The following is a 23,468-nucleotide window of genomic DNA, read 5'->3' as shown; positions in this document are numbered from 1 at the left end:
TAAGGTCATTAAGATAAGAATCTCCCAGCTACTGTGCGACTTATTTACGAAGGCAGAGCAGACAGGAAAAGTGCACCCGAAATTTAATAATGGAGTATTCACTCTGATTACAATACCAGGTAAATATCCCCTGGCGTGTGCTAGCTACAGTCTTATTTCCCGACAAAACACAACATGAAAATCTCGGCCAAAGTTCTGGACAATAGGCTTGACCCAAGAACCCCTGTGCTTATGCTGCCCTCTCCGACAGGCTCTGTGCACAGCAGTGTGAGATAATGGTAGAGGCAATGTAGTTTGCTCTTGTCAGCTGAGTTATCATGAATTTACGGTGTACAGCCACAAGATGTCCCCATTTCCAAAAAGCTGGGAATTGAGAGGCAACAATATCTGTAACTTATGCATTCCTGACCCTTTTTCAGCCTTGTCAAATAAAAAACATATATCAGATCGCATTTTCTCCAAATTTCGTGGCCGTTTTTGTAAAAAGCGCTCCCTTTTCACAAAAGTGCTGATTTTTTTTGCAAATAGCAAAATCCTGGAGAGTCTGATTGAAGCTGTCTGCACCTGACTTTGTTTGTTTCCTTCTTTTTCAACCTTCTTCTTTCCCATTTCTCTCTCTCCTTCCGTTTCTTAATTCCTTAATCTGCAATTTCTTTCTAAATGGCCTCATGCTTGAAAAATCGGTAATTTCTTTGTGGAGCCTTGGATTTCTGAATGTCAATTTCTTATTTTTTATCAAATTCAATCAATCTCTCATGTGTCACTCTAGCTCGCCAGGTAATATCTTTGCATAGAAACAATAGTTCCTACTCCTGGTAGGTGTCTAATCATGAAGGACTAAGATTTCCCTGAATCATTTCTTTTAATTGTGCCTTTAGCCTACTTAAGTCTAATACATGTTCCCTTCTTGGAATTGTAAGTGGAGCTGAACCTGGCACTAAAATTAAAGCAGGAACTGGGTTCGAATTTGTAACTGGAGCTGAAACAAACTCTCTCTGCACTCTGATTATTCTTTGGGGTACTCTATCCTTTAAGCCGCTCATCAAATTCCTCAGGAGAAAATCCTGATTGTTCTCTCGTAGTATTTAAAATCATATCTCCAATGGTCACATTTTCAATTGTTCCAGTTTGCACACTTAATGCACTCGTATCAGGAACTGTACTTCCCCTGGATACAACCATTTCAGGAAGATAATAACTCATCTCAGGAGATCCACTCATTCCATGGGAATTGAAAGGTATAAAACTCTGAATCATTCCATTTGTCGAGTCAGATTGTGTCTAATTTGGAATAGAACCAGTACTCTTAGTACATGTCGTAACTTCGATTCAGGACCATAAGTGTATGATGAACAGATCTCATTATCATTTCTAGTGGATTATTATGTGCAGTATGTATTCCAGCAGGTACAGTCAAATTGTGCACAGTAATTACCTGTAATCCAGATTTATAAAGTGGTATAACAGGTTCAATAGTGACAGGCACAGTCAACGCATCTGGAGTATAGATTCAATTAGATTCCCTGGAGCCATTATTTCTGTTCTCCCTCTTACAGTAGTAACACGTACTGGCTCTTTTGGCATTTCAGGCATTCCAGGAGCATTTGGAATCTCAACAGTAGTGCTACTTGACACATTCGCATTCTGGGATGTATTATATGGTGGCAGAATACTTATTAACAAATCATTCAAAAGTTTGTCATCTAATTCACTCTTCTCCTTTCTTTCCAGGATCACTCTTTTCTGTTTCTACATGTTTCCTCTTTTATTTAATTTTTCCCTTAATAACCCCTTCAACTGATTACATTGGATACAATCTAGTTCCCTGTATAACATCTGCTCTCCATGCTTTCTGTTTTGCATTTCATCTAGCTTCTGCATGATGATCTAGTGATCATCTATATCTCCCTTGGTATTTTACTTTCTCTTTCTGATGTGCTGTGTGTTCCCAAGTATTCTGTGACTCAAATTGGGCAGCTCTAGGAGGTGGTCTCAATTCATATAAATTCCTCCTTAAGTTCTCAATGCTATTTAAATTAAGGGTCCCATTATGAGGAAACTGTGGTGCCTCATCTTCTCCTGTTGGTTACTGACAATATTCAAGCCAAACACATGGATGTAATCCTTTGTCTATCATTACACTGTATCTTGGCGTACCCTCAGTTGGTGTTGTGTCTCTGCTCCTACTCAGACAGGTATTGTCTCATCTCCCTTGATTAATTTTCGTAAGGCTTTAAAAAATTTCATTTTTATTCAGTTTTGCATTTCACAAATGAACTTCTGTAAAGTCCATGAAATACATTTCTCTCACAATCCTTTAGTCCGACAGTCTCCACCAATGATAGTGCTACCTTCAATGACGTTACCAACCAGTCTCAGGCCACTTTACACCAACTGACCAATTACAGCATGACACACTGACATCAATCTCACTCCTCGCTGCAGCTCACCCTCCTTTACTATTTTCTTTGGTGTGTTTTCTCTATGCAAATAAACAATACAATGCAAGCTACAATTAAACCTGTCTGCTCCACTAAAGGAAATACACTCTCACAAGGTAACTAAACTTTTCTATAATCATTCACTTCAAATGAAACCTCAACCAGCGGAATTTCACCCTATTTGATACAGTTATTCCATGTGCACCTGAGATTAATTATACCAACCGTTTACCACTAACACACATTAGAGAACCCTTTACTATAAGATGTTGCCAACGACATCTGATGGCAAACTCCACAAACAGCAGTCAACTTACTCAGTGTCTTCTACACTAAGACTACCATGTAGGTAAATATCTCGAGATCTTAGGCCTTGACTGACCCGTTTACAACTTCAGCTTCTTTGCATCAAACACAACAATCATACATGGAATTTAACAATATGGACTTTAACCATTTCTCACTCTGCTCAATACCACACAGCCACTTCTCAATAACACAGCCATTACAAAAAAAAACAATCTTTAAGCTACAGCAATTGCAAAAAACAGCCATGTTAATACACTCCTTTGCTGCTACTCGTCATCAAGATTCCGTCAGTTTTCCATCACTCCTTTTGCCGAACCATCAACTCTTGCACTTTTTAGACTTGGACAGGGATATATCTATTTTGGCACCCTAAACTCTCACTTCACTAGACCTCACCGTAGCTCTGCTACAAAAGATTGGATGAAGCGGAAACCTTTTCTCTACTTCAACTTCCGCACTGGGCCCATCAAGCTATCTTTTTGTGAATTTCTATTGAACACAGATTGACACTATACCCATAGAGGCATTGGTCCTCATATGAATCATCTTAAGTTGGAGTGAGGGATGAGACTTCAGGATGTCCAAACCACAGTTAGCCAGCCAATGAGGACTGTTAATTAGTGCCTAATTCACAAGTTCAAAATGAGAGTCAAATAAAGTACTCTCAGTACCATGCTGTAAATATAAAGTATTGTAATAGGTAGACCCAACCTCCTTAAGAAGTTCAGTTAACCAGAAATATACACACTAAGAGTTCTGTAGTGGCAACATAGAATAGAAGAAGCAAACTTGATGCTGTGAAAAGAACCTATGACTCTCTCTCTTACACATCTAAAATCAATACTAAATAGCACAGTTTAAAGAATGAACACCAGGACACAATAACAGACTCGGGTGAATTTAGATAAATTGATTATTCTATTAATGATCCAAAATCAATGCATACAAGCAACATTTTAAGTAGCTCAGTAAGAATGGCAATTACATGTAGCATAAAACTACAGATATAGTCAAAGGTTTTTGGGCTTTAGGGTACTGTAGAGAGATATGCAGTTGGTATCAAGTAGTGATGTCCTAAATGGTGACCCAAAACCTCCCTGCCACAGCCATCTCACTGGGGACCCCTGGCCTGTGATCATGCCTACCGGGCACCCAACACCCAAGAGACGGATTTCAAAAAGCTTGTTGTGGGCTCCAGGGTAGCAGTTGGTGTAGCTAGCAGAAGCTACTACTGTATTTGAAGCAGACCGCCACTTATTTTAGCAAAACCTAACACGCAAGTAACACAACCAAAGAGATTGGACATCACTAACAAGAATCTATTCCTTCGGGCTACCTGGCCATCTGAACACACTGACTTACAATATTGGGTGCAGCAGTTATCAGAACTCTAGGTCAGATGACAAGAACAGCTCTAGTCTGTGAACTGAAATATGTGGTTAGTGTGTGCCACTACTCAGAATGTCAACATGGTAGCTTGCAGTTCCAGGAGTGACAGAGCCTCATTTTCATCTCTCTTACCATCGCCTTCTGTTGGTGGCTACTGGTGACTTCAATCTAGTTCCAACCACAGTTTGTCAACCATACAGTGGCCATCAGCCCTATAAATTCTTTAGACATCACACTCTCACTGGGGTAATTGGGTTATATATATATATATAACCCTGTAAAATGTAATTTAATCTAATGCTGGTGTCCTGTCTGTTACCAATTTTTTTATATTTTGTGTTCTTCACTGGGCTCACAGTAACATGAAAATAAAGTTAAGGAGGGCAGAGATTTTTTAATGTTAATAAATTCTTTTTTTTTGGCACACAACTGCATTTTACAGCATTTTTATAGTATTGTGGTTTGCAGTTTTGAGGCCAAAAATGTGAATACATGATCACGATGCAATACTGCACCCAAAATACTCATAGCTATCATCCTGCCATCCTTTACTCCACTAACCCAGCCCCACAGACACTGTCATGCCATTCTACTCTCCCCAAACGGAGAGGTGTGAGCACTGTCTAAATAAAAGCAGGACAGTTGTGCAGATAAATGCTTGACTGGCACAATGTAATGAAGTGGAGTATGTTCTGATCACAACCAGTCACCATTTCTATTGCAGTGTTTTGCTGTGCAAAAGGGCTCCTGGTACATCTGAGCTTCAGAAGACTCCCTATCAAGGACGTTTGGGGCTTCACATTGAGTCAATCTAAATTAATAAATTTTCTTGCAGAACTTCATTTGCTACTAGTCCTCTCCCTGTTTTGTGGATTATCTATCATATGATGTCTTGCTTTGACCTCCTCTGGATGCTTGCATGAACATTAATCTTAGCGTAGGGTACACATATGCTTCTTTGAGTTGTTTGACGAAGTGCTGTTGTTATTTACAATGAGGCTCTTTTTGCACAATAGAATGTGCATTAATTGATTATAAATGGCTTTGGTGAATGATACTTTGAACCAGCTTACTTATGGAACTATTGCGAGCTCCAAATGCTATATTGTGCCCGACAGGTTTGTGACTATATTAGATTGTATATGTGAAACCAATAAAGAGATTTGAAAAAAACTTAGCTTAGGGTTTCCAGGTCATCATAAGAAACCATGGTCAATTGGAAACCTTGAGGACTCAATGCAAAGAAATTATACTTGAACTTCTATTGAAGTTACAAACAGGAACCATATTTAATGTAATAGAGCAGCACACAATAATCGTAATATGTTCCTTAGATTGATTGGCAAATGTATCTGAAACCACAGAAGAGATAAGATGGTCGTAATCCTGTATGATTTTGCCTCTTTATTCTGTATTAGTTGGGAAGACTCATTCAGTCGTTCTGCCCTCTGTCCATGGCGGTACCCCCCCGGATGTGGATCTTGTTGCGTGGCTCCTGTTTTCTAGGTCTTCCTGTTTCGCTTGCAACTCGAGGTGCTGGTCTTCCAGAGCATTAACACGCCACCACAGCATCTCATGGTCTTCGGCCTGCAAGTCGACCGTCCGCTGCAGATCATCTACCCTGTCTCCGATTTCTGACACCTCTTTCCAGATGTCCCGAAGGCCCGCTTTGAAGTCTTTCTTGAGCAAGGAGATGTCTGCTCGTATCTTCTGCAAGAAGCGATCCATGTAACCCTGGGTCACCGGGGCAGAGGGCTCGCTGGTCGCCACCGTGCTCGGAGATATTGTAGGACATGGCGCCACCTCCTGCTGCAAAGTCTTGCTTCAGAGAGACATTACCAATGTATATTTGGCCGCCTTAAAGCGGGGCATTGCCGGTGCCATTGGGTCATTCGTGGGTCATGAATCCTCCACCGAGCCCGCCAGCACACAGGTCCGCATCCGCTGGCTCCAACGTGGCTTCAATCAGGCTACCTGGGCAGAAAGAAGGCAGGGCGTCTCCAGCAGGGGCATGCAGCCCCAAGCCATCACACCAATGGGCAAGCCGGGCGCTGTCAAAGTGAAGGCCACATAAACATCCAGGGCCGGGGTTGAGTGGATGCCACCGGTGATGACCACTGCCACCCACCCTCTTGCCATCAAGTACCTGCCAGGAGCCACGTGCTTGGTTTAGAGACCCAGTCCCAAGCCCTTTGGGTCTGTACTATATGGTTCCTAGGTGCAACAATAGGTTATGGTGGGGGCCTTCGCCTGAAGGGCAGTGTGATCCTCTAGTCCACCAGCCCCAAGAGGTGCCCACTGCCAGCCAAATCCGCAAATTGCGCCTGTAAAGAGAGACACCACATCGGAGCTCTCCCATGCAGTGCCGGAGGGCTCGCAGATCAGGTTTAATGCCCGCCCCGCGTAGTGGCCCCTGCTTACCGGTTCAGTCGTTTTGTGCGTACCTCCCCAGGGGAAACAGGCCCAGCCTCGCTTTGCAGGCCCTCACCACCAGGCTACCGTTCCGCTCTCCGTGTCTCTGGAGGGCCGGGATACCCCCCAAAGGCACAGGATGCTCCTGCGGGCAAACTCGCAGTGTGGCGTCCACAGTCCGTCCGGTCCACTCTGCCCAGCTGCAGGTGGGTCGGGGATGTCACCCACCAGGTTCCGATGACCCCCAGAAGTACCGCAGAATGGCCGCAGACGCCCTGTAACAGCAAACAGCATTGCAGAGGTCCCCAGGAGGACGGAGAGCAAGGGAGACCCATCTTCCCCCATTGTCTCCTTGGCCACGCACCCTGAAACTTTTTTTTGTTAATGTAGCTCGCTTTCCTTAAAGGAAAACGGGATGCGTTTAAAAATAAATGAATTAAATTTTGAAGTAAAATGTTATATAATAAGTGGTCCCACGGATCACTGCCTGCTCTTAAAAAACATTTTTCCAACCATTCTCAAAGGGGAAGGGGTCCCTTGTGGACCCCTTCCTATTTACGAATGGGTTACCATCATTTTTCAAATGGTAGCAAATTGCAAATGTTTTGGGACTGCATTTTGGTCGCAAACCATTTGTGCATAACATTTCTGTTCAGTATTAGGAAGGGACGCCCTGAACACTCCCCTTCCAAATACCAAATCGCAAAACCCAAATAGCAATTTGGGAACAAGTTACTGAATCACAATTTGAGTTCTGTATAGCCCAAGAAGCATTTTTACTTTTGCAAATGGCCTGATTCTTTGATTGGGTTCATCTAGCCCTAAGTGAAGTCAAAGTTAAATCCAGCTACACTGCCTTTCCTGGTTGCTGTAGTTACCCTTACCACAACTGGGAACTGAAAACTGAAAATGAAATGTAGAAGGACTAAAAACCATGTCTCCCACCTACATTAGAGCTTAATAGCCACTAGGCTATCAAGAGCATAAAGGGTTTTCCTTATTGAGTGTTAGCATCACCATTCATATAAAAGTCTATCTGAGTTTCAACTCTGTGACTGGTTAAAAGATTGGAAATAGTCTACTAGGCAGGGGCCTTCTTTGGACCTAGTAGTCTGAGTGGGAGATCTGTGAGGAGACTTAACATCATGGGCCCCTGCAAGCTGATCCCCAGTCTGAGTCAGGTCATGAGAGGGTCCTTTAGCCTACAAAGGGGGAGGCTAGCCTTCAATTGAGCCTCTGTTTGAACCTGTAGTGCATGCTTAATGTGAATTTGCCCTCTGTATTGGTAGGCCCTGACCGCACTGATTGGTACTTAGCCACTTTTCGCTCTCCAGCATTGGCAGTATGTGTTTTCAGTGCCATCTTTCTTGTGTACATTGTATGCTCAGGATAGTGCAGGCTTTCCTTTGTGATCAGAGAGGATTTGTAAACAAAAATGTGTAACAGTAGATGAAAAGTAGCCCAGTGGTCTTACGTCGTTTTACAAAGTTATTTCCCAGAAGAATTATTTCCCATGGAGGAATGCTTTATCTAGAGATGACATAATTACTTTGTATTTAGTTAAATACGCAATTGTAGTGCGTACTTGTCTATGCTTTTGCTTATGTGAAAGAGTAGCTCAACCTTTAGAGAATTTGAAAGCTGGGAGTCAAGGATGATGTCATGGGCAGGCCATCAGTTGCACAGTATCTTTGAGACCTTGTGCATGGCTTCAGGTAATAACCAAGGGGCATGTTGGAAGGCAGGAAAAACATAAACAGCAGAGTTGTGTATTCCCTTCACCCCCTCTCCCAGAGATCATTGTTCAGATAAAACAGTTAAAACTGAAGTTCATTGTGGTCTTCAGGTTCTGTGTTGCCTGTGTGTCTGGTCCCTAGTGATTATGACACTGTTATTCTCAGAATGTTTAGCCAGTACCCCATTGATGGAGTTGGGTTTCACAATGAGATGGCTCTACTGGCAGTTACAGACACTATCCGCATCTCTTTAGATGCATGGATCTCCAGTCATGCCAGTAGTATTGAACCAATCTGCGGCTTTTAACACGATCTCCAACTCCATTCTATTTGCTGTGCTGTACCAACTCCATTCTAATCCACAGATTACATGAAGCATGCATCCACAGCAATGTGATACACTGGCTTGGAGACTTTCTTAACAATCGCACTTAAAACGATTGTCTTGGCCCTTTTAAATAAAAAATGATGCGCATCAACACAGAGGTCCCTGAGTGCCCGTGTCTGAGTCCACCCCTTTTCAATGTCTATGTAGCACCTCTGGCTCAGACTGTGAGAGCTTACTGTGTGGAGATCATGTCCTATGCTGATGACACTCTACTTCTTATTTCCTTTGGTCCTCACCCTGACAGAGTGAAAGCCCAATTTGCATATTCCATGTCAGGGATTGTTAACTGGATGGCTAATAACTGCCTCCAACTCAACTGCAAAATCAAAGAACTTAGGCCCACATGCATCAAGCATTTTTGCAGTCGCAGACGGTGCGATTCCTTAAAATCGGCCGTTTGCGAATGCAAAAGTGCTTGTTGGGATGCATCATGCCATTTTAGAAGTCGCATCTTTTTTACGATTTCTAAAATTGCATTAGCATTTAAGAAATCGCAATTGTGCGATTTCTTAAATGCTATGCATCATTATAGAAAAATATGCTTTTTTTAAAATTGGAAGTGCAAATTACCACGAAGTTCGCCTTCGTGGTAAATTGCGAAATTGATTAAATATGCACAAAAATGCATTTTTTAAACTGTAAAGTTACACACACACATGTCCTTAGGACATGTGTGTATGTAACTTATGCTGAAAAGTACATTTCAGGGGTGCATGGGGGGGGTCCTTTGGACCCCCCCCTGCACCCATGAAATTTTCTAAGTGCCACTCGCAATTTCCATTGACTCCTATGGGCCTTTTGGCCCATAGGAATCAATGGGAATTGCGAAAATTAAGTTAAGAAATCGGTATTTCTTTGGGATTCGGTAAAAAATGCGATTTTTACCGAATCCCACAAGAATACCGAAAATATTGATGCATATCATTTTGCATTTCTTAATTTGTGATTCCTTATTTTTCGCAAATTAAGAAATGCAAAAAGACACAATGATGCATGTGGGCCTTACTATTTGGCAAATCGCAAAAGCTATGGTCGGTAGACTGGTGGCCCCCGACCTTGGCCCTGCTCCCTCCAATAACCAAGTGGTGAGAAATCTGGGAGTGAAGAACGATCACACGTTGTCCATGAGTCAGCTCCACATGTGGCATGTGTTTTGCCACAATGAGACTCTTAAAAAAGTGTTTCTTTGGCTTCCTTCCACCACCAGGAAAAACCTTGCCCAGGCTTTCATAGTCAGTCGTCTGGGCTACGGAAATGCCTTACTGGTTTCTGCAAACGACACCTTGCTGGCCAAACTGCAAGTTGTCCAGAACACACACAGCCGCATGGTTAATCTACAACCTTCCTGCAAGGTCTCCCTCTGCCCCCATACTGAAGAAACTGCATTGACTGCCTATTAGAAATCGCATAGTCTTTAAGCTGGGCTGTACTCTATAAATCCACACCTGTCCTTCTTTATTCAAGACTCAGACATTACCAGCCTCTTAGACAGTAAGGTCCTCCAAAAAAGCCCTTCTGCAGACCCCCGTATTCCCCCGGCCAGATTCGGTGACAGGTAATTTTCATGTTGTATCATTGGAACATATTGCCACTTCACATCCGGACCTGCTCTGACTTCTGGAATTTTAAGAAGATGTTAAAAACACGGATGTTCTGAACGCACTCGCCCTTGCCTGCGACTCAAGCGTCGAGATACATTTTCGGGAGTGACTTGTGTGCCATAACAAGAGCAATAAATAAATGAATAAATAAAATAAGCAACTTTTATGTGAAGCATACATTGTGGAAATGTGTTAGTACCCTCCCATACTATAATAACATCTGTTGTAGAATCCAATGCTCTCTCTGGACTCCTTGTCTGTACCTTGACGTTTATCAGCTTGTTTATTAAAGCAGCATTTTAATCCGACATGTTTATCATTTGTAAAAAAAGAAAAGCTAAGGAACTTGTCAACATCAGAGATCAAGAGCTTGCCAGGGTGTGCCGCCAACTAGATGACACCAATGAAGAACTTTCTCGCACAGGCAGAGACAGGGAGTCTGCAGCTCAAGACAATTGCCGATTACAGGACCAACTCTCCAAGACAAAACAAGAAAACCAGGTATGTGTGTTGCTTTCCCTGTTACCAGTACAGCAAAAAGTTGTAATCTGTGTATTTCAGGCAAATATTTGTGCGATGAATGCCTGTACCCACAGAGACAGTGGCATTCTGCATATTACATTAATAAATGCTGTATTCTTTCTAAATTTTAAGAGGTATATGTTTTTTTAGACTCTGAACTACAGACTGAAAGATTCCCAGAAGGAACTTGAGGATGTTAAGCTCAAGGTGCAAGATACTATCACAGATGTTTCCAGACTTGAGAGTCTAATACATTCTAAAGTAGGTTTCTGCAATTTTCTTATTTTTGTTTTGAATTTGTATGGCATATTTTAGGCCATAACTTGACATTATCAATTCAAAGTTGATGTAAAGAATGTATTTGAATACATGCCTGTTATTGTATTCAATTGGGTTGGAATTTAATTCAACTTCACAGGTTCAATACACCTATCTCTTATGTTACATTTCACAACATAGATATGGTGGCACAGAATAAACAGCTTGTCTTTGGTGCTGGCAAATAAGTTTGGCTTGTTATCCAGTAGCTATAAAGAAATCGCAAATGCCCTTCTCTACACCTTTTTGAATATTGTTAGCACACTACTGATCCATAAAACAAGATAATTGGATGATAACAGACTACAAGTCCAGCAGTACCCTCAACTGTCTGCGGCTTTCGATATCCAGCTATCTCTTCTTTGCTCAGACCTAGATAATTAAATGAGAAAATACGTGTTTAAATATAGATGGTAATTAGGTGTCATTTGTGCCAGGCCTCTATCTCACTACTTGTATACCAGAACGTTGATGGAATAATTTACATGCAGTCTGAGAAGCCCAGCATTCCTCTCACACCAAGAAGTGTGCTTTTGACATCAATACATATGTCTTTTGGTTGGTCATTAATGGCGACACTCTACATAGAAATTGATACCTTTCAAGGGAACAGCGTTGCTAGTGCCAGTCACATCATAAGGAAGACCATTGAGCGCCTAATACAAGTAGGTAACTAGGTGTGGCAGTAGTAAGTAGTGTTATTAATTCTAATAACTGCATTAAAAGAAGACATGTTTGCGAAGGTATGAGTGATGCGGGCTAGGGCGCATAAAGATGAAAAAACACTGTCTGTGGACCAATGCCATACAGTATTTTCTGTTTTATTTTAAAAAGTAGATTTAATGGGTCCCCTAATGTTAATGCAACTGGTTGATGAAAATGGTAAAGATTTAATAGATTTGGCGAGTTTGGTGGGAGGGTAATTTGGTTGTTGCTAAGTAACTAAGGGCCAGATGTACATTCTTTAGGATAGCGTTTTTCAAATTACGTTTTTTTGGGAATCACTATTTGGTAATCGCTGTTCAAAATGTATGCAAGTTTCATTTTTTTTAGCAATACCTATGGGGTGACCTACCTCATTAATATTACGGAAGTAGGCCACAGTTTATGACCCATGAGGAATGACAGCCATCATAGGGATGGTGATCTTCTGAGGTCAGCAGACCACCATGGCTGTGATTATTTTTTAACCCCTTCGCTGCTAGGCCTTTTCCCCTCCTGTGCTAAGGCTTTTTTTGGCGTTTTGTGGTAGTGCGCGCTTAGGCCCTTGTAACTTTTTGACCACATAAGGTATCCACGCCAAATTTGCGCCCTTTTCTTCCAACATCATGTGGATTCTAAAGGCGCCCAGGGTTTGTGGATTTCCTTGGAGGGGTCCCAGAAATTAACCAAAATATAGTGATTTTTTTGTTTTTTCCAGAAAAATGGGAAAAACGGGCTGCAAATGAAAGCCTCTGGGTTTTTCCCTGAAAATGTTATTAAAAAAGGGTTTGTGGGGCTGAAATCTCCATTTTCTCAGCTTTTAGGGAATGACAGTCTTTTGTCAGAGAACCAACATTTTTCACACAGTTTTGGCATTTTTCTGGGACATAGCCTATTTTTGCTATTTTTAGAGCTTTCCACCTCCTTCCAGTTAATGGTAGAAATGAGTTTGAAAGCAATAATGGATCCTGGAAAGCTGTACATTTTCGAAAAGTAGACAAAATTCTAAATTCAGAAAGGGGTCATTTGTCTAAATCCAGGATGAAAGACACCTATGTATTTCTGAATTGGGTACAAATTATAGAGTTCAGAAACAGTATATAATTGCACATTTTCAAAATTGGGAATACTCATACTAGCATGAGAATTATTGGTCATTTTTCAAAAAGATTTTTTTTTTACACAATGTCTTTCATTGAAACGGAGAAATGCATGAAAGCTCAATTGGTAATAACAGTTGATTTACAAATCTGAATTACTCCAAGTCTCCCGATAAAAACGGTACCTCACTTGTGTGGGTCGGCCTTGTGCCTGCGACAGGAAACGGCGCAAAATGCAACGTGGTCACACCTAAATTTTGCAGTTACAAATTGACCCTTTTTTGGCAAAGTGCCTACCTGTAGTTTTTGCACCCTAGCTCTGCCGGCACCTAGGGAAACCTAGCAAACCTATAGATTTTTGAAAAGTAGACACCCAGGGGAATTCAGGATGGGGTGACTCGACTGCCTACCACCAGGTTTTGTTACCCAGAATCCCTTGCAAAGCTAAGAATTTGACAAAAAAAAACACATTTTCCTCACATTTCTGTGGTGGAAAGTTCTGGAATCTGCGTGGATCAACAAATTTCAACCCACCCAGTGTCCCCCCAGGTCTCCCGAAAAAAATGGTACCTCACTTGCGTGGGTAGGCATAGTGGCTGCGACACAAAACAGCGCAAAACGCAACGTGGTCGCACCTCAATTTCCCAGTGAAATCTTGCGCACTTTGGACAAAGAGACTACCTTTTGTTTTTGAGCCCTAGCTCTGCCAGCACCTAGGGAAACCTAGCAAACCTATACATTTTTGAAAAGTAGACACCCAGGGGAATTCAGGATGGGGTGACTCGACTGCCTACCACCAGGTTTTGTTACCCAGAATTTCTTGCAAAGCTAAGAATTTGACAAACAAAACACATTTTCCTCACATTTCTGTGGTGGAAAGTTCTGGAATCTGCGTGGATCAACAAATTTCCAGCCACCCAGCGTTCCCCCAGGTCTGCCGAAAAAAATGGTACCTCACTTGCGTGGGTAGGCATAGTGGCTGCGACATGAAACAGCGCAAAACGCAACATGGTCGCACCTCAATTTCCCAGTGAAATCTAGCACTTTTTGGACAAAAAGACTACCTTTTATTTTTGCGCCGTAGATCTGCCAGCACCTAGGGAAACCTAGCAAACCTATACATTTGTTAAAACTAGACACCCAGGGGAATTCAGGATGGGGTGACTCGTCTGCCTACCCCCAGGTTTTGTTACCCAGAATCCCTTGCAAACCTAAAAATTTGACCAAAAAAACACATTTTCCTCACATTTCTGTGGTGGAAAGTTCTGGAATCTGCGTGGATCAACAAATTTCCACCCACCCAGCGTTCCCCCAGGTCTCCCAAAAAAACATGGTACCTCACTTGCGTGGGTAGGCATAGTGGCTGCGACATGAAACAGCGCAAAACGCAACATGGTCGCACCTCAATTTCCCAGTGAAATCTAGCACTTTTTGGACAAAAAGACTACCTTTTGTTTTTGCGCCGTAGCTCTGCCAGCACCTAGGGAAACCTAGCAAACCTATACATTTTTGAAAACTAGACACGCAGGGGAATTCAGGATGGGGTGACTCGTCTGCCTACCCCCAGGTTTTGTTACCCAGAATCCCTTGCAAACCTAAAAATTGACCAAAAAAACCACATTTTCCTCACATTTCTGTGGTGGAAAGTTCTGGAATCTGCGTGGATCAACAAATTTCCACCCACCCAGCGTTCCCCCAGGTCTCCCGAAAACAATGGTACCTCACTTGCGTGGGTAGGCATAGTGGCTGCGACATGAAACAGCGCAAAACGCAACATGGTCGCACCTCAATTTCCCAGTGAAATCTTGCACTTTTCGGACAAAAAGACTACCTTTTGTTTTTGCGCCCTAGCTCTGCCAGCACCTAGGGAAACCTAGCAAACCTATACATTTTTGAAAACTAGACACCCAGGGAAATTCAGGATGGGGTGACTCGTCTGCCTACCCCCAGGTTTTGTTACCCAGAATCCCTTGCAAACCTAAACATTTGACAAAAAAAACACATTTTCCGCACATTTCTGTGGTGGAAAGTTCTGGAATCTGCGTGGATCAACAAATTTCCACACACCCAGCGTTCCCCCAGGTCTCCCGAAAAAAATGGTACCTCATTTGCGTGGGTAGGCATAGTGGCTGCGACATGAAACAGCGCAAAACGCAACATGGTCGCACCTCAATTTCCCTGTGAAATCTTGCACTTTTCGGACAAAAAGACTACCTTTTGTTTTTGCGCCCTAGCTCTGCCAGCACCTAGGGAAACCTAGCAAACCTATACATTTTTGAAAACTAGACACCCAGGGGAATTCAGGATGGGGTGACTCATCTGCCTACCCCTAGGTTTTGTTACCCAGAATCCCTTGCAAACCCAAACATTTGACCAAAAAAACCAAATTTTCCGAACATTTCTGTGGTGGAAAGTTCTGGAATCTGCGTGGATCAACACATTTCCACCCACCCATCACTCCCCCAGGTCTGCTGAAAAAAATGGTACCTCACTTGCGTGGGTAGGCATAGGGGCTGCAACATGAAACAGCGCAAAACGCAACATGGTCGCACATCAATTTCCTAGTAAAATCTAGCACTTTTTGGACAAAAAGACTACCTTTTGTTTTTGCGCCGTAGCTCTGCCAGAACCTAGGGAAACCTAGCAAACCTATACATTTTTGAAAACTAGACACGCAGGGGAATTCAGGATGGGGTGACTCGTCTGCCTACCCCCAGGTTTTGATAACCCAGAATCCCTTGCAAACCTAAAAATTTGACCAAAAAACACATTTTCCTCACATTTCTGTGGTGGAAAGTTCTGGAATCTGCGTGGATCAACAAATATTCACCCACCCAGCGTTCCCCCAGGTCTCCCGAAAAAAATGGTACCTCACTTGCGTGGGTAGGCATAGTGGCTGCAACAGGAAACGGTTCAAATCGTACGGTGGTGAATTTAAAATACCCTGAAGCAAAATAACCTTGATTTTTGGGGGGGGGGGGGCACCTGAGTTGTTGGCCCGGGGCTCGGTGGTATTCTTTGGAAAGTACCAAACCCAAACAGTTTTGAAAACTAGACACCCGGGGGAGTCCAGGGAAGTATGGCATGCGTGGGTCCCCCAATGTTTTCCTACCCAGAACTCCTTGCAAACCTTAAAATTAGGTAAAAATATCACTTTTCCAAACTTTTTTGCGTGGGATCTCCGTGCCGGCAAAAATGTCCTACCACCCAGCGTTCCCCTTGTTCTCCCGAGTAAAAGGATACCTCACTTGTGTGGGTGCCCCAAAGCAGAACAGGCCAAAAATGAATTTTGAAAAAAGTAGTATTTAAGTTTTACAAATTAAGCCCCCCTGCCTTAGTCACAGGCCTTTGGCCCACCCACACAAGTGAGGTATCATTTTACTCGGGAGACCAAGGGGATCGCTGGGTGGTAGGACATTTGTGCCGGAGTAAGGAAAAGTGGGTTTTTTAACCTAAATTTAAGGTTTGAAGGGGTTTCTGGGTAGGAAAACATTGGAGGACCCACGCATGCCATACCTCCCTGGACTCCCCCGGGTGTCTAGTTTTCAGAACTGTTTGGGTTTGGTAGTTTCCAAAGATGCCCGCAAAGCCCCGGGCCAAAAACTCATGGGAACCCCCTTGCAAAACCAAATTGTTTTGAATGAATTAAGTTTTCAGATGGAGTACGTGCGATTCAGGGGACAATATCGCATGAAAATTGTGACAGACAATTTCAAGTTTGCAAGAGATTGTGGACAAAAAACAACAATAGAATTCACCAGAAAGACATGACCATATACTAGCATGATTTACCAATAATATCTAAATTTAGAAAGTTATTTATAGCTATAATATACACCATAACTGAGTTACTCAAAAGGCAAAGAATCAAGCACGGCTATCTATTCCTCAAAGACACATACATACAGGTTGGATTTGGCACGAGGGCGAGTGATGGTTCAGTAAATAAAATTTTATTAACATGATATTTCAAAAAAATGAAATGCTCTGTTAATAAATAAATGCATAAAAACCGAACCAGTGACTCGCAACTCGTGAGCTGTAAAGCCACGACAAGGCACCAACCGTTTTACAGGCCATTCACGCACCTTTCATACCTGATACAAACCAGACCACTGACACCATCTGGAAGAAAAGCAACACATTACAACAATCACAATAAGGGACAAGGTACACCCTACTGCAGAAAGAGAGAAAAAAAATACTGCACAGCCATCTAATCCGCAAGCACACACACATACTGGTTGGATTTGGCACGAGGGTGAGTGATGATTCAGTACATACAATTGTATTCGTAAGTAATTTCACAAAAAATGAAATACACTGCGTATAATTTAAAGTATGATTAACTGAACCACTGACTCACAGCTCATGAGCTGTAAAGCCACGTCAAGGCACCAACCTCTTTACAGGCCATTCATACACCTTTCGTACGTGTGACACATTCAAAACATTCACACCGCCAGCCGCGGACCCATCACATTTCAACACTCACACCAGCATACAGCGCCATTCAAGGGCCCATCACTTTCACACGCCCACATTTCTGACACTGCAACTACACAAAATGATGGACTGCGTGGAGTGTCACTCAACTAGCAGTGTGTGTAGTGACCAACAGAAAGTAACTACTCACACACCGCCAGCCGAGCGCCAGTCAACCCACACCACCATCCAAGCACCAGACCATGCACACCGCCAGCCAAATACCACTCAGCGCACACCGACAGCCAAGCACAACTCCGTGCACAGACAGCCAAGTACCACTCCACACACACCACCAGCCAAGCGCCACTCCACACACACCGCCAGCCAAGTACCACTCCGTGCACAGACAGCCAAGTACCACTCCACGCACACCACCAGCCAAGCGCCACTCCACACACACCGCCAGCCAAGCACCACTCCACACACACCGCTAGCCAAGCACCACTCCACACACACCACCAGCCAAACACCACTCCATGCACAGACAGCCAAGTACCACTCCACGAACACCACCAGCCAAGCGCCACTCCACACACACCGCCAGCCAAGCACCACTCCGTGCACAGACAGCCAAGTACCACTCCACGAACACCACCAGCCAAGCGCCACTCCACACACACCGCCAGCCAAGCACCACTCTGTGCACAGACAGCCAAGTACTACTCCACAAACACCACCAGCCAAGCGCAACTCCACACACACCGCCAGCCAAGCACCACTCCACACACACCACCAGCCAAGCACCACTCCACACACACCACCAGCCAAACACCACTCCATGCACAGACAGCCAAGTACCACTCCACGCACACCACCAGCCAAGTGCAACTCAACACACACCGCCAGCCAAGCACCAGCCGGCACACACCACAAACACATTTAGAATTCTTTTTTTTAAAATAACACTAAACAAATGGAAATACCTACAAATCAGCTAACACAAATTCTTAAAATAAAAACTTTGCACTAATGCCAATCCATGAAACAAACGAAATTTTTTTTACAGAATGCAGACCAAGCACTTCACTTTACAGCTCATTAAAACTCCCAAAACTTCTTTTGCGTGTGGTACGATTTAAAACAAGCTGACAGACACAATGCAGGCTTAGAAGGATAGTTAGGACAGTATATACGAGACTCCTTCCGCACGCCTCTTCGCCAACAGACTCTGCATCTTCTAGTCGGAAAGTCTCTTGCGGTAGTGGAAGGAATAGATTCAGGAAAGTGGCGATCTTTCAATCTAGCCACTTCCTCCACCACTCCAAATCTAGGAACACTTGCCTGCTCCACAAGTACAAGGCTGCCTATTATAGACTCCTGAAACTTAACAAAAGGCATCTTCTTCTCAGGACAAGACTTCTGGAACACAACGAAAGCATTAAAGGATGCCAAGTGGAACAGATGGATAGCCAACTTCTTGTACCAAACGTAAGCCTTTCGAAGAGCGGCATAAGGTTTCAACCTCTGATCTACTCTGTCAACACCACCCATGTACTTATTGTAATCTAAAATGCACACAGGTTTACGCACTTCAGCACCCTGACCCCAAACAGGCACAGGTTCTGTACTTTCATCGTGGATAGTAGTCAGCATGTACACATCTCTCTTGTCTGAAAACTTCACAGCTAGAAGCTCCCCACATCGCAATGCCGTAGACTGTCCCCGCACAAGCCTTTTGCAAACAAGTTCCTTTGGGAAACTTTTACGGTTACTGCGAATTGTGCCACAAGCAACAGTGCCCACTTTGGCCAACTCCTTGAACAACCGCACACCAGTGTAGAAGTTATCTACATATAAATGATGGCCTTTGTTAAATAATCCTCTACCTAGTTCCCACACAATTTTCTCAGTCACTCCAAAAGTAGAAGGACAACCAGGAGGGTTAATGCTGGACTCCTTACCAGTGTACACCCTGAAATTGTACACATATCCAGTCTCACTGCCACACAGCATATACAGTTTGATTCCATAGCGTGCCCTCTTACTAGGAATGTATTGCCTAAAAACCAAGCGGCCCTTGAACAACAGCAAAGACTTATCCACTGCAATTTCTTTACCAGGGACAAAGATCTCAGAAAAACGATCAACAAAGTGATCAAGGACAGGCCGAATTTTAAACAAACGGTCACAATCAGGGTGATCGCGTGACAACGCTAAACTATTATCAACAAAATGCATCATCCGAAGAAGAAGCATATACCGATCACGACTTATGACTGCTGGAAATATAGCTGTTGCCATCAAGGGACTAGTGGACCAATATGAAGTCATTGATGGCTTCCTTAGCAAGCCCATCAAAAAAGTTAATCCCAAAAACTTCTTCATCTCTTCAACATTTGTGGGAGTCCACCGGATTGCTCTAGAATGGGGCTTAAGGCTGGCACTGTTGGCCCTCAAAAATTGTTCTGCATACAAATTGGTTTGCTCAACAATCTCTTGCAAAAACACATTGTCAAAAAACAACTGAAAAAAATGTATTGGCAGAAAATTCTCAGTATTCACTCTAAACCCAGGAACACCAGTGAACTCTGGCAATGCCGGCTGAACCAAGCCAGGGGGAACCCAGAGGCCATCCCTATCAACGGGGGGAGCAGCCACCCCAGCCTGCAGCCCAGAAGCCTCTTGCTGCTGTTCACCAATGGGAAGCCTAACAGCCACAGATACTTCTGGCTGCACAACCCCAACAGAAGACATAGCATCCCCAGAGGGCTCTTCCTGCACTACACCAACGGGAAGCCCAGCAGCCTGAGATGCTTCTTGCTGCACTACACCATCGGGAAACCAAGCAGGCTCAGATGCCTCTTGCCGCTCTACACCAATGGGAAGCCTAACAGCCACAGATACTTCTGGCTGCACAACACCAACAGAAGACATAGCATCCCCAGAGGGCTCTTCCTGCACTACACCAACGGGAAGCCCAGCAGCCTGAGATGCTTCTTGCTGCACTACACCACCGGGAAACCAAGCAGGCCCAGATGCCTCTTGCCGCTCTATACCAATGGGAAGCCTAACAGCCCCAGATGCCTCTTGCTGCACTACACCAGCAGGAAGACGAAAAGCACCAGATGCCTCTTTGCGCACCACAGCAATGTGAAGCCTTTTGGGCGCAGGCTCCAGCCCACATGCCGCTTGCCGACGTAAAAAGAAAGGAAACCTTGCGGCCCTAGGCAGCAGCACAGGTGCCTCTTGGCCCACTACCGGCACCTCAATGTCCTCCTCTACCATAGTCCCTTCATCAGCACTAGAAGAAGATTCATCATCCGATGATGATGATTCCATGCGAAGAGAAAATTCACTGCCTGAATCTTCTGCCCCTACCTGGGAGTCCAAATCGGACTCAGTCTCTGAACCATGGTCAGAGGAAGACTCAAAAAGCAAACCAAGAACCTGCTGAGCAGTAATCCTGCGACTAGCCATTATCCTTACAAAGCAAGAAGACTGCACACACAAGTGAACAACAACCTACACCGTGCAAAGTAAGAAGTAAACAAGGTAAGGCTTTCACAAAAAGATAAATACAATCCAAAACAATTTCACTCTTACCAAATATAGCTACACTCACCAGTACCTACTCTGCTGAGACACAGCAAAAAGAAATGATATCCCACTAGAAAGATAAAAAGAAATTACAGATTAGAAAACAAAGTGCACATCAAACACTAATGCTGAAAAAAAAACAAGAAAAAAAAACAGAGCCACACAAACTGTTAGAAGTACAACCTTTTTCAAAAAGACAAACATCAAGGGAAAGTAGTACAAAATACATTCACTTACCAAGCACAAGCAACTACACAAGCTGCAAACAGACACGCAACCTACAACAATCCAAACAGCAAAAGCCTGGAACAAGAAAAAAAGTAGAGAAGAAAAAAAAAATTACTACCACATTTCACAAACAATATAACAATTAAAACAACAACACACAAATTTGCCCCCCAAATTTAAATTCGGCCAGATGGGCCATCAAATAGGGCTTAGACCAATTGGGATTAGATGAGGTTTAACATCAAGACACTGGTTAATTTTTTGAATTTTTTTAACTGCCTGACCCCTTTGGTGCCAGTCAGTCTTTTGCTCCTACCAGTACCCCCATCACACAGGGGCAGTAAGGACATTCATACACCTTTTGTACGTGTGACACACACAAAACATTCACACCGCCAGCCGCCAGCACCATTCAAGGGCCCATCACTTTCACACGCCCACATATCTGACACAGCAACTACAGAAAATGATGGACTGCGTAGAGTGTCACTCAACTAGCAGTGTGTGTAGTGACCAACAGAAAGTAACTACTCACACACAGCCAGCCGAGTGCCAGTCCACCCACACCACCATCCAAGCACCAGACCATGCACACCGCCAGCCAAACACCACTCAGCGCACACCGACAGCCAAGTACCACTCCATGCACACCATCCAGCCAAGCGCAACTCCACACACACCGCCAGCCAAGCACCACTCCGTGCACAGACAGCCAAGTACCACTCCACGCACACCACCAGCCAAGCGCCACTCCACGCACACCGCCAGCCAAGCACCACTCCGTGCACAGACAGCAAAGTAGCACTCCACGCACACCACCAGCCAAGCGCCACTCCACACACACCGCCAGCCAAGCAGCACTCCGTGCACAGACAGCAAATGACCACTCCACACACACCACCAGCCAAGCGCCACTCCACACACACCGCCAGCCAAGCACCACTCCGTGCATAGATAGCCAAGTACCCCTCCACGCACACCTCCAGCCAAACACCACTCAGCGCACACCGACAGCCAAGTACCACTCCACACACACCGCCAGCCAAGCACCACTCCACACACACCGCAAGCCAAGTGCCACTCCACGCACACTGCAAGCCAAGCGCCACTCACCGCCAGCCAAGCACCGCTCCACGCACACCATCCAGCCAAGTACCACTCCACACACACCGCCAGCCAAACACCACTCCACACATACCGCCAGCCAAGCACCACTCCATGCACAGACAGCCAAGTACCACTCCACGCACACCACCAGCCAAGTGCCACTCCACGCACACCGCCAGCCAAGCACCACTCCGTGCACAGACAGCAAAGTAGCACTCCACGCACACCACCAGCCAAGCGCCACTCCACACACACCGCCAGCCAAGCACCACTCCGTGCACAGACAGCCAAGTACCACTCCACACACACCACCAGCAAAGGGCCACTCCACACACACCGCCAGCCAAACACCACTCCGTGCATAGATAGCCAAGTACCCCTCCACGCACACCGCCAGCCAAACACCACTCAGCGCACACCGACAGCCAAGTACCACTCCACACACACCGCCAGCCAAGCACCACTCCACGCACACCGCAAGCCAAGCGCCACTCACCGCCAGCCAAGCACCGCTCCACGCACACCATCCAGCCAAGTACCACTCCACACACACCGCCAGCCAAACACCACTCCACACACACCACCAGCCAAACACCACTCCGTGCACAGACAACCAAGTACCACTCCATGCACCCCATCCAGCCAAGCACCACTCCACACACACCACCAGCAAAGCAGCACTCCGTGCACAGACAGCCAAGTACCACTGCACGCACACCATCCAGCCAAGCGCCACTCCACACACTCCACACACTCCGCCAGCCAAACACCACTCCACGCACACTGCAAGCCAAGCGCCACTCCACACACACCGCCAGCCAAGCACTACTCCTTGCCCAAGGGGTCGCTTCCTAAAAACAAAATTTAAATTCCCTGGTGCTAGTGGGCATTTTCTGCCCCCCCCCCTGGGGGCAAAACGGCAAAATAAACAGGCCGATTTGCCCCCAGGGTGGACAGAAAAAAAAAACACAATCATGGCCACCTGGAAGCGACCCTTACCCAAGGGGTCGCTTCCCAAAACAAACACATTGCCCCAACAAAATTCCCTGGTGCTAGTGGGAAATTTCTACCCCCCCTGGGGGCAAAACGGCCGAAAAACAGGTCGATGTGCCCCCAGGGGGGGCAGAAAACCAAAACGTTCAGTGTGAGGCCACCTGGAAGCGACCCTTGCCCAAGGGGTCGCTTCCTAA

The 23,468-nt window shown here is 44.7% G+C and overlaps 1 protein-coding gene across 3 annotated transcripts in view; it reads left to right on the top strand.

Annotated features, from left to right (window-relative positions):
* Positions 1-23,468, top strand: part of TSGA10 (testis specific 10) — a 529,263-nt gene that overhangs the window by 332,849 nt on the left and 172,946 nt on the right. For all 3 annotated transcript variants that reach the window (XM_078658208.1, XM_078658209.1, XM_078658207.1), the window contains exons 13-14: positions 10,609-10,777; positions 10,949-11,059. In XM_078658208.1, the coding sequence (XP_078514334.1) occupies positions 10,609-10,777; positions 10,949-11,059 (280 nt within the window). The remainder of the gene's footprint in view (positions 1-10,608; positions 10,778-10,948; positions 11,060-23,468) is intronic.

The sequence above is a fragment of the Lissotriton helveticus genome, chromosome 8 (genome assembly GCF_964261635.1).
Source record: "Lissotriton helveticus chromosome 8, aLisHel1.1, whole genome shotgun sequence".
Classification (NCBI taxonomy): Eukaryota; Metazoa; Chordata; class Amphibia; order Caudata; family Salamandridae; genus Lissotriton; species Lissotriton helveticus.
The sequence above is the reverse complement of the archived record's forward strand: the minus strand, read 5'-3'. Positions and strand labels throughout refer to the sequence as shown.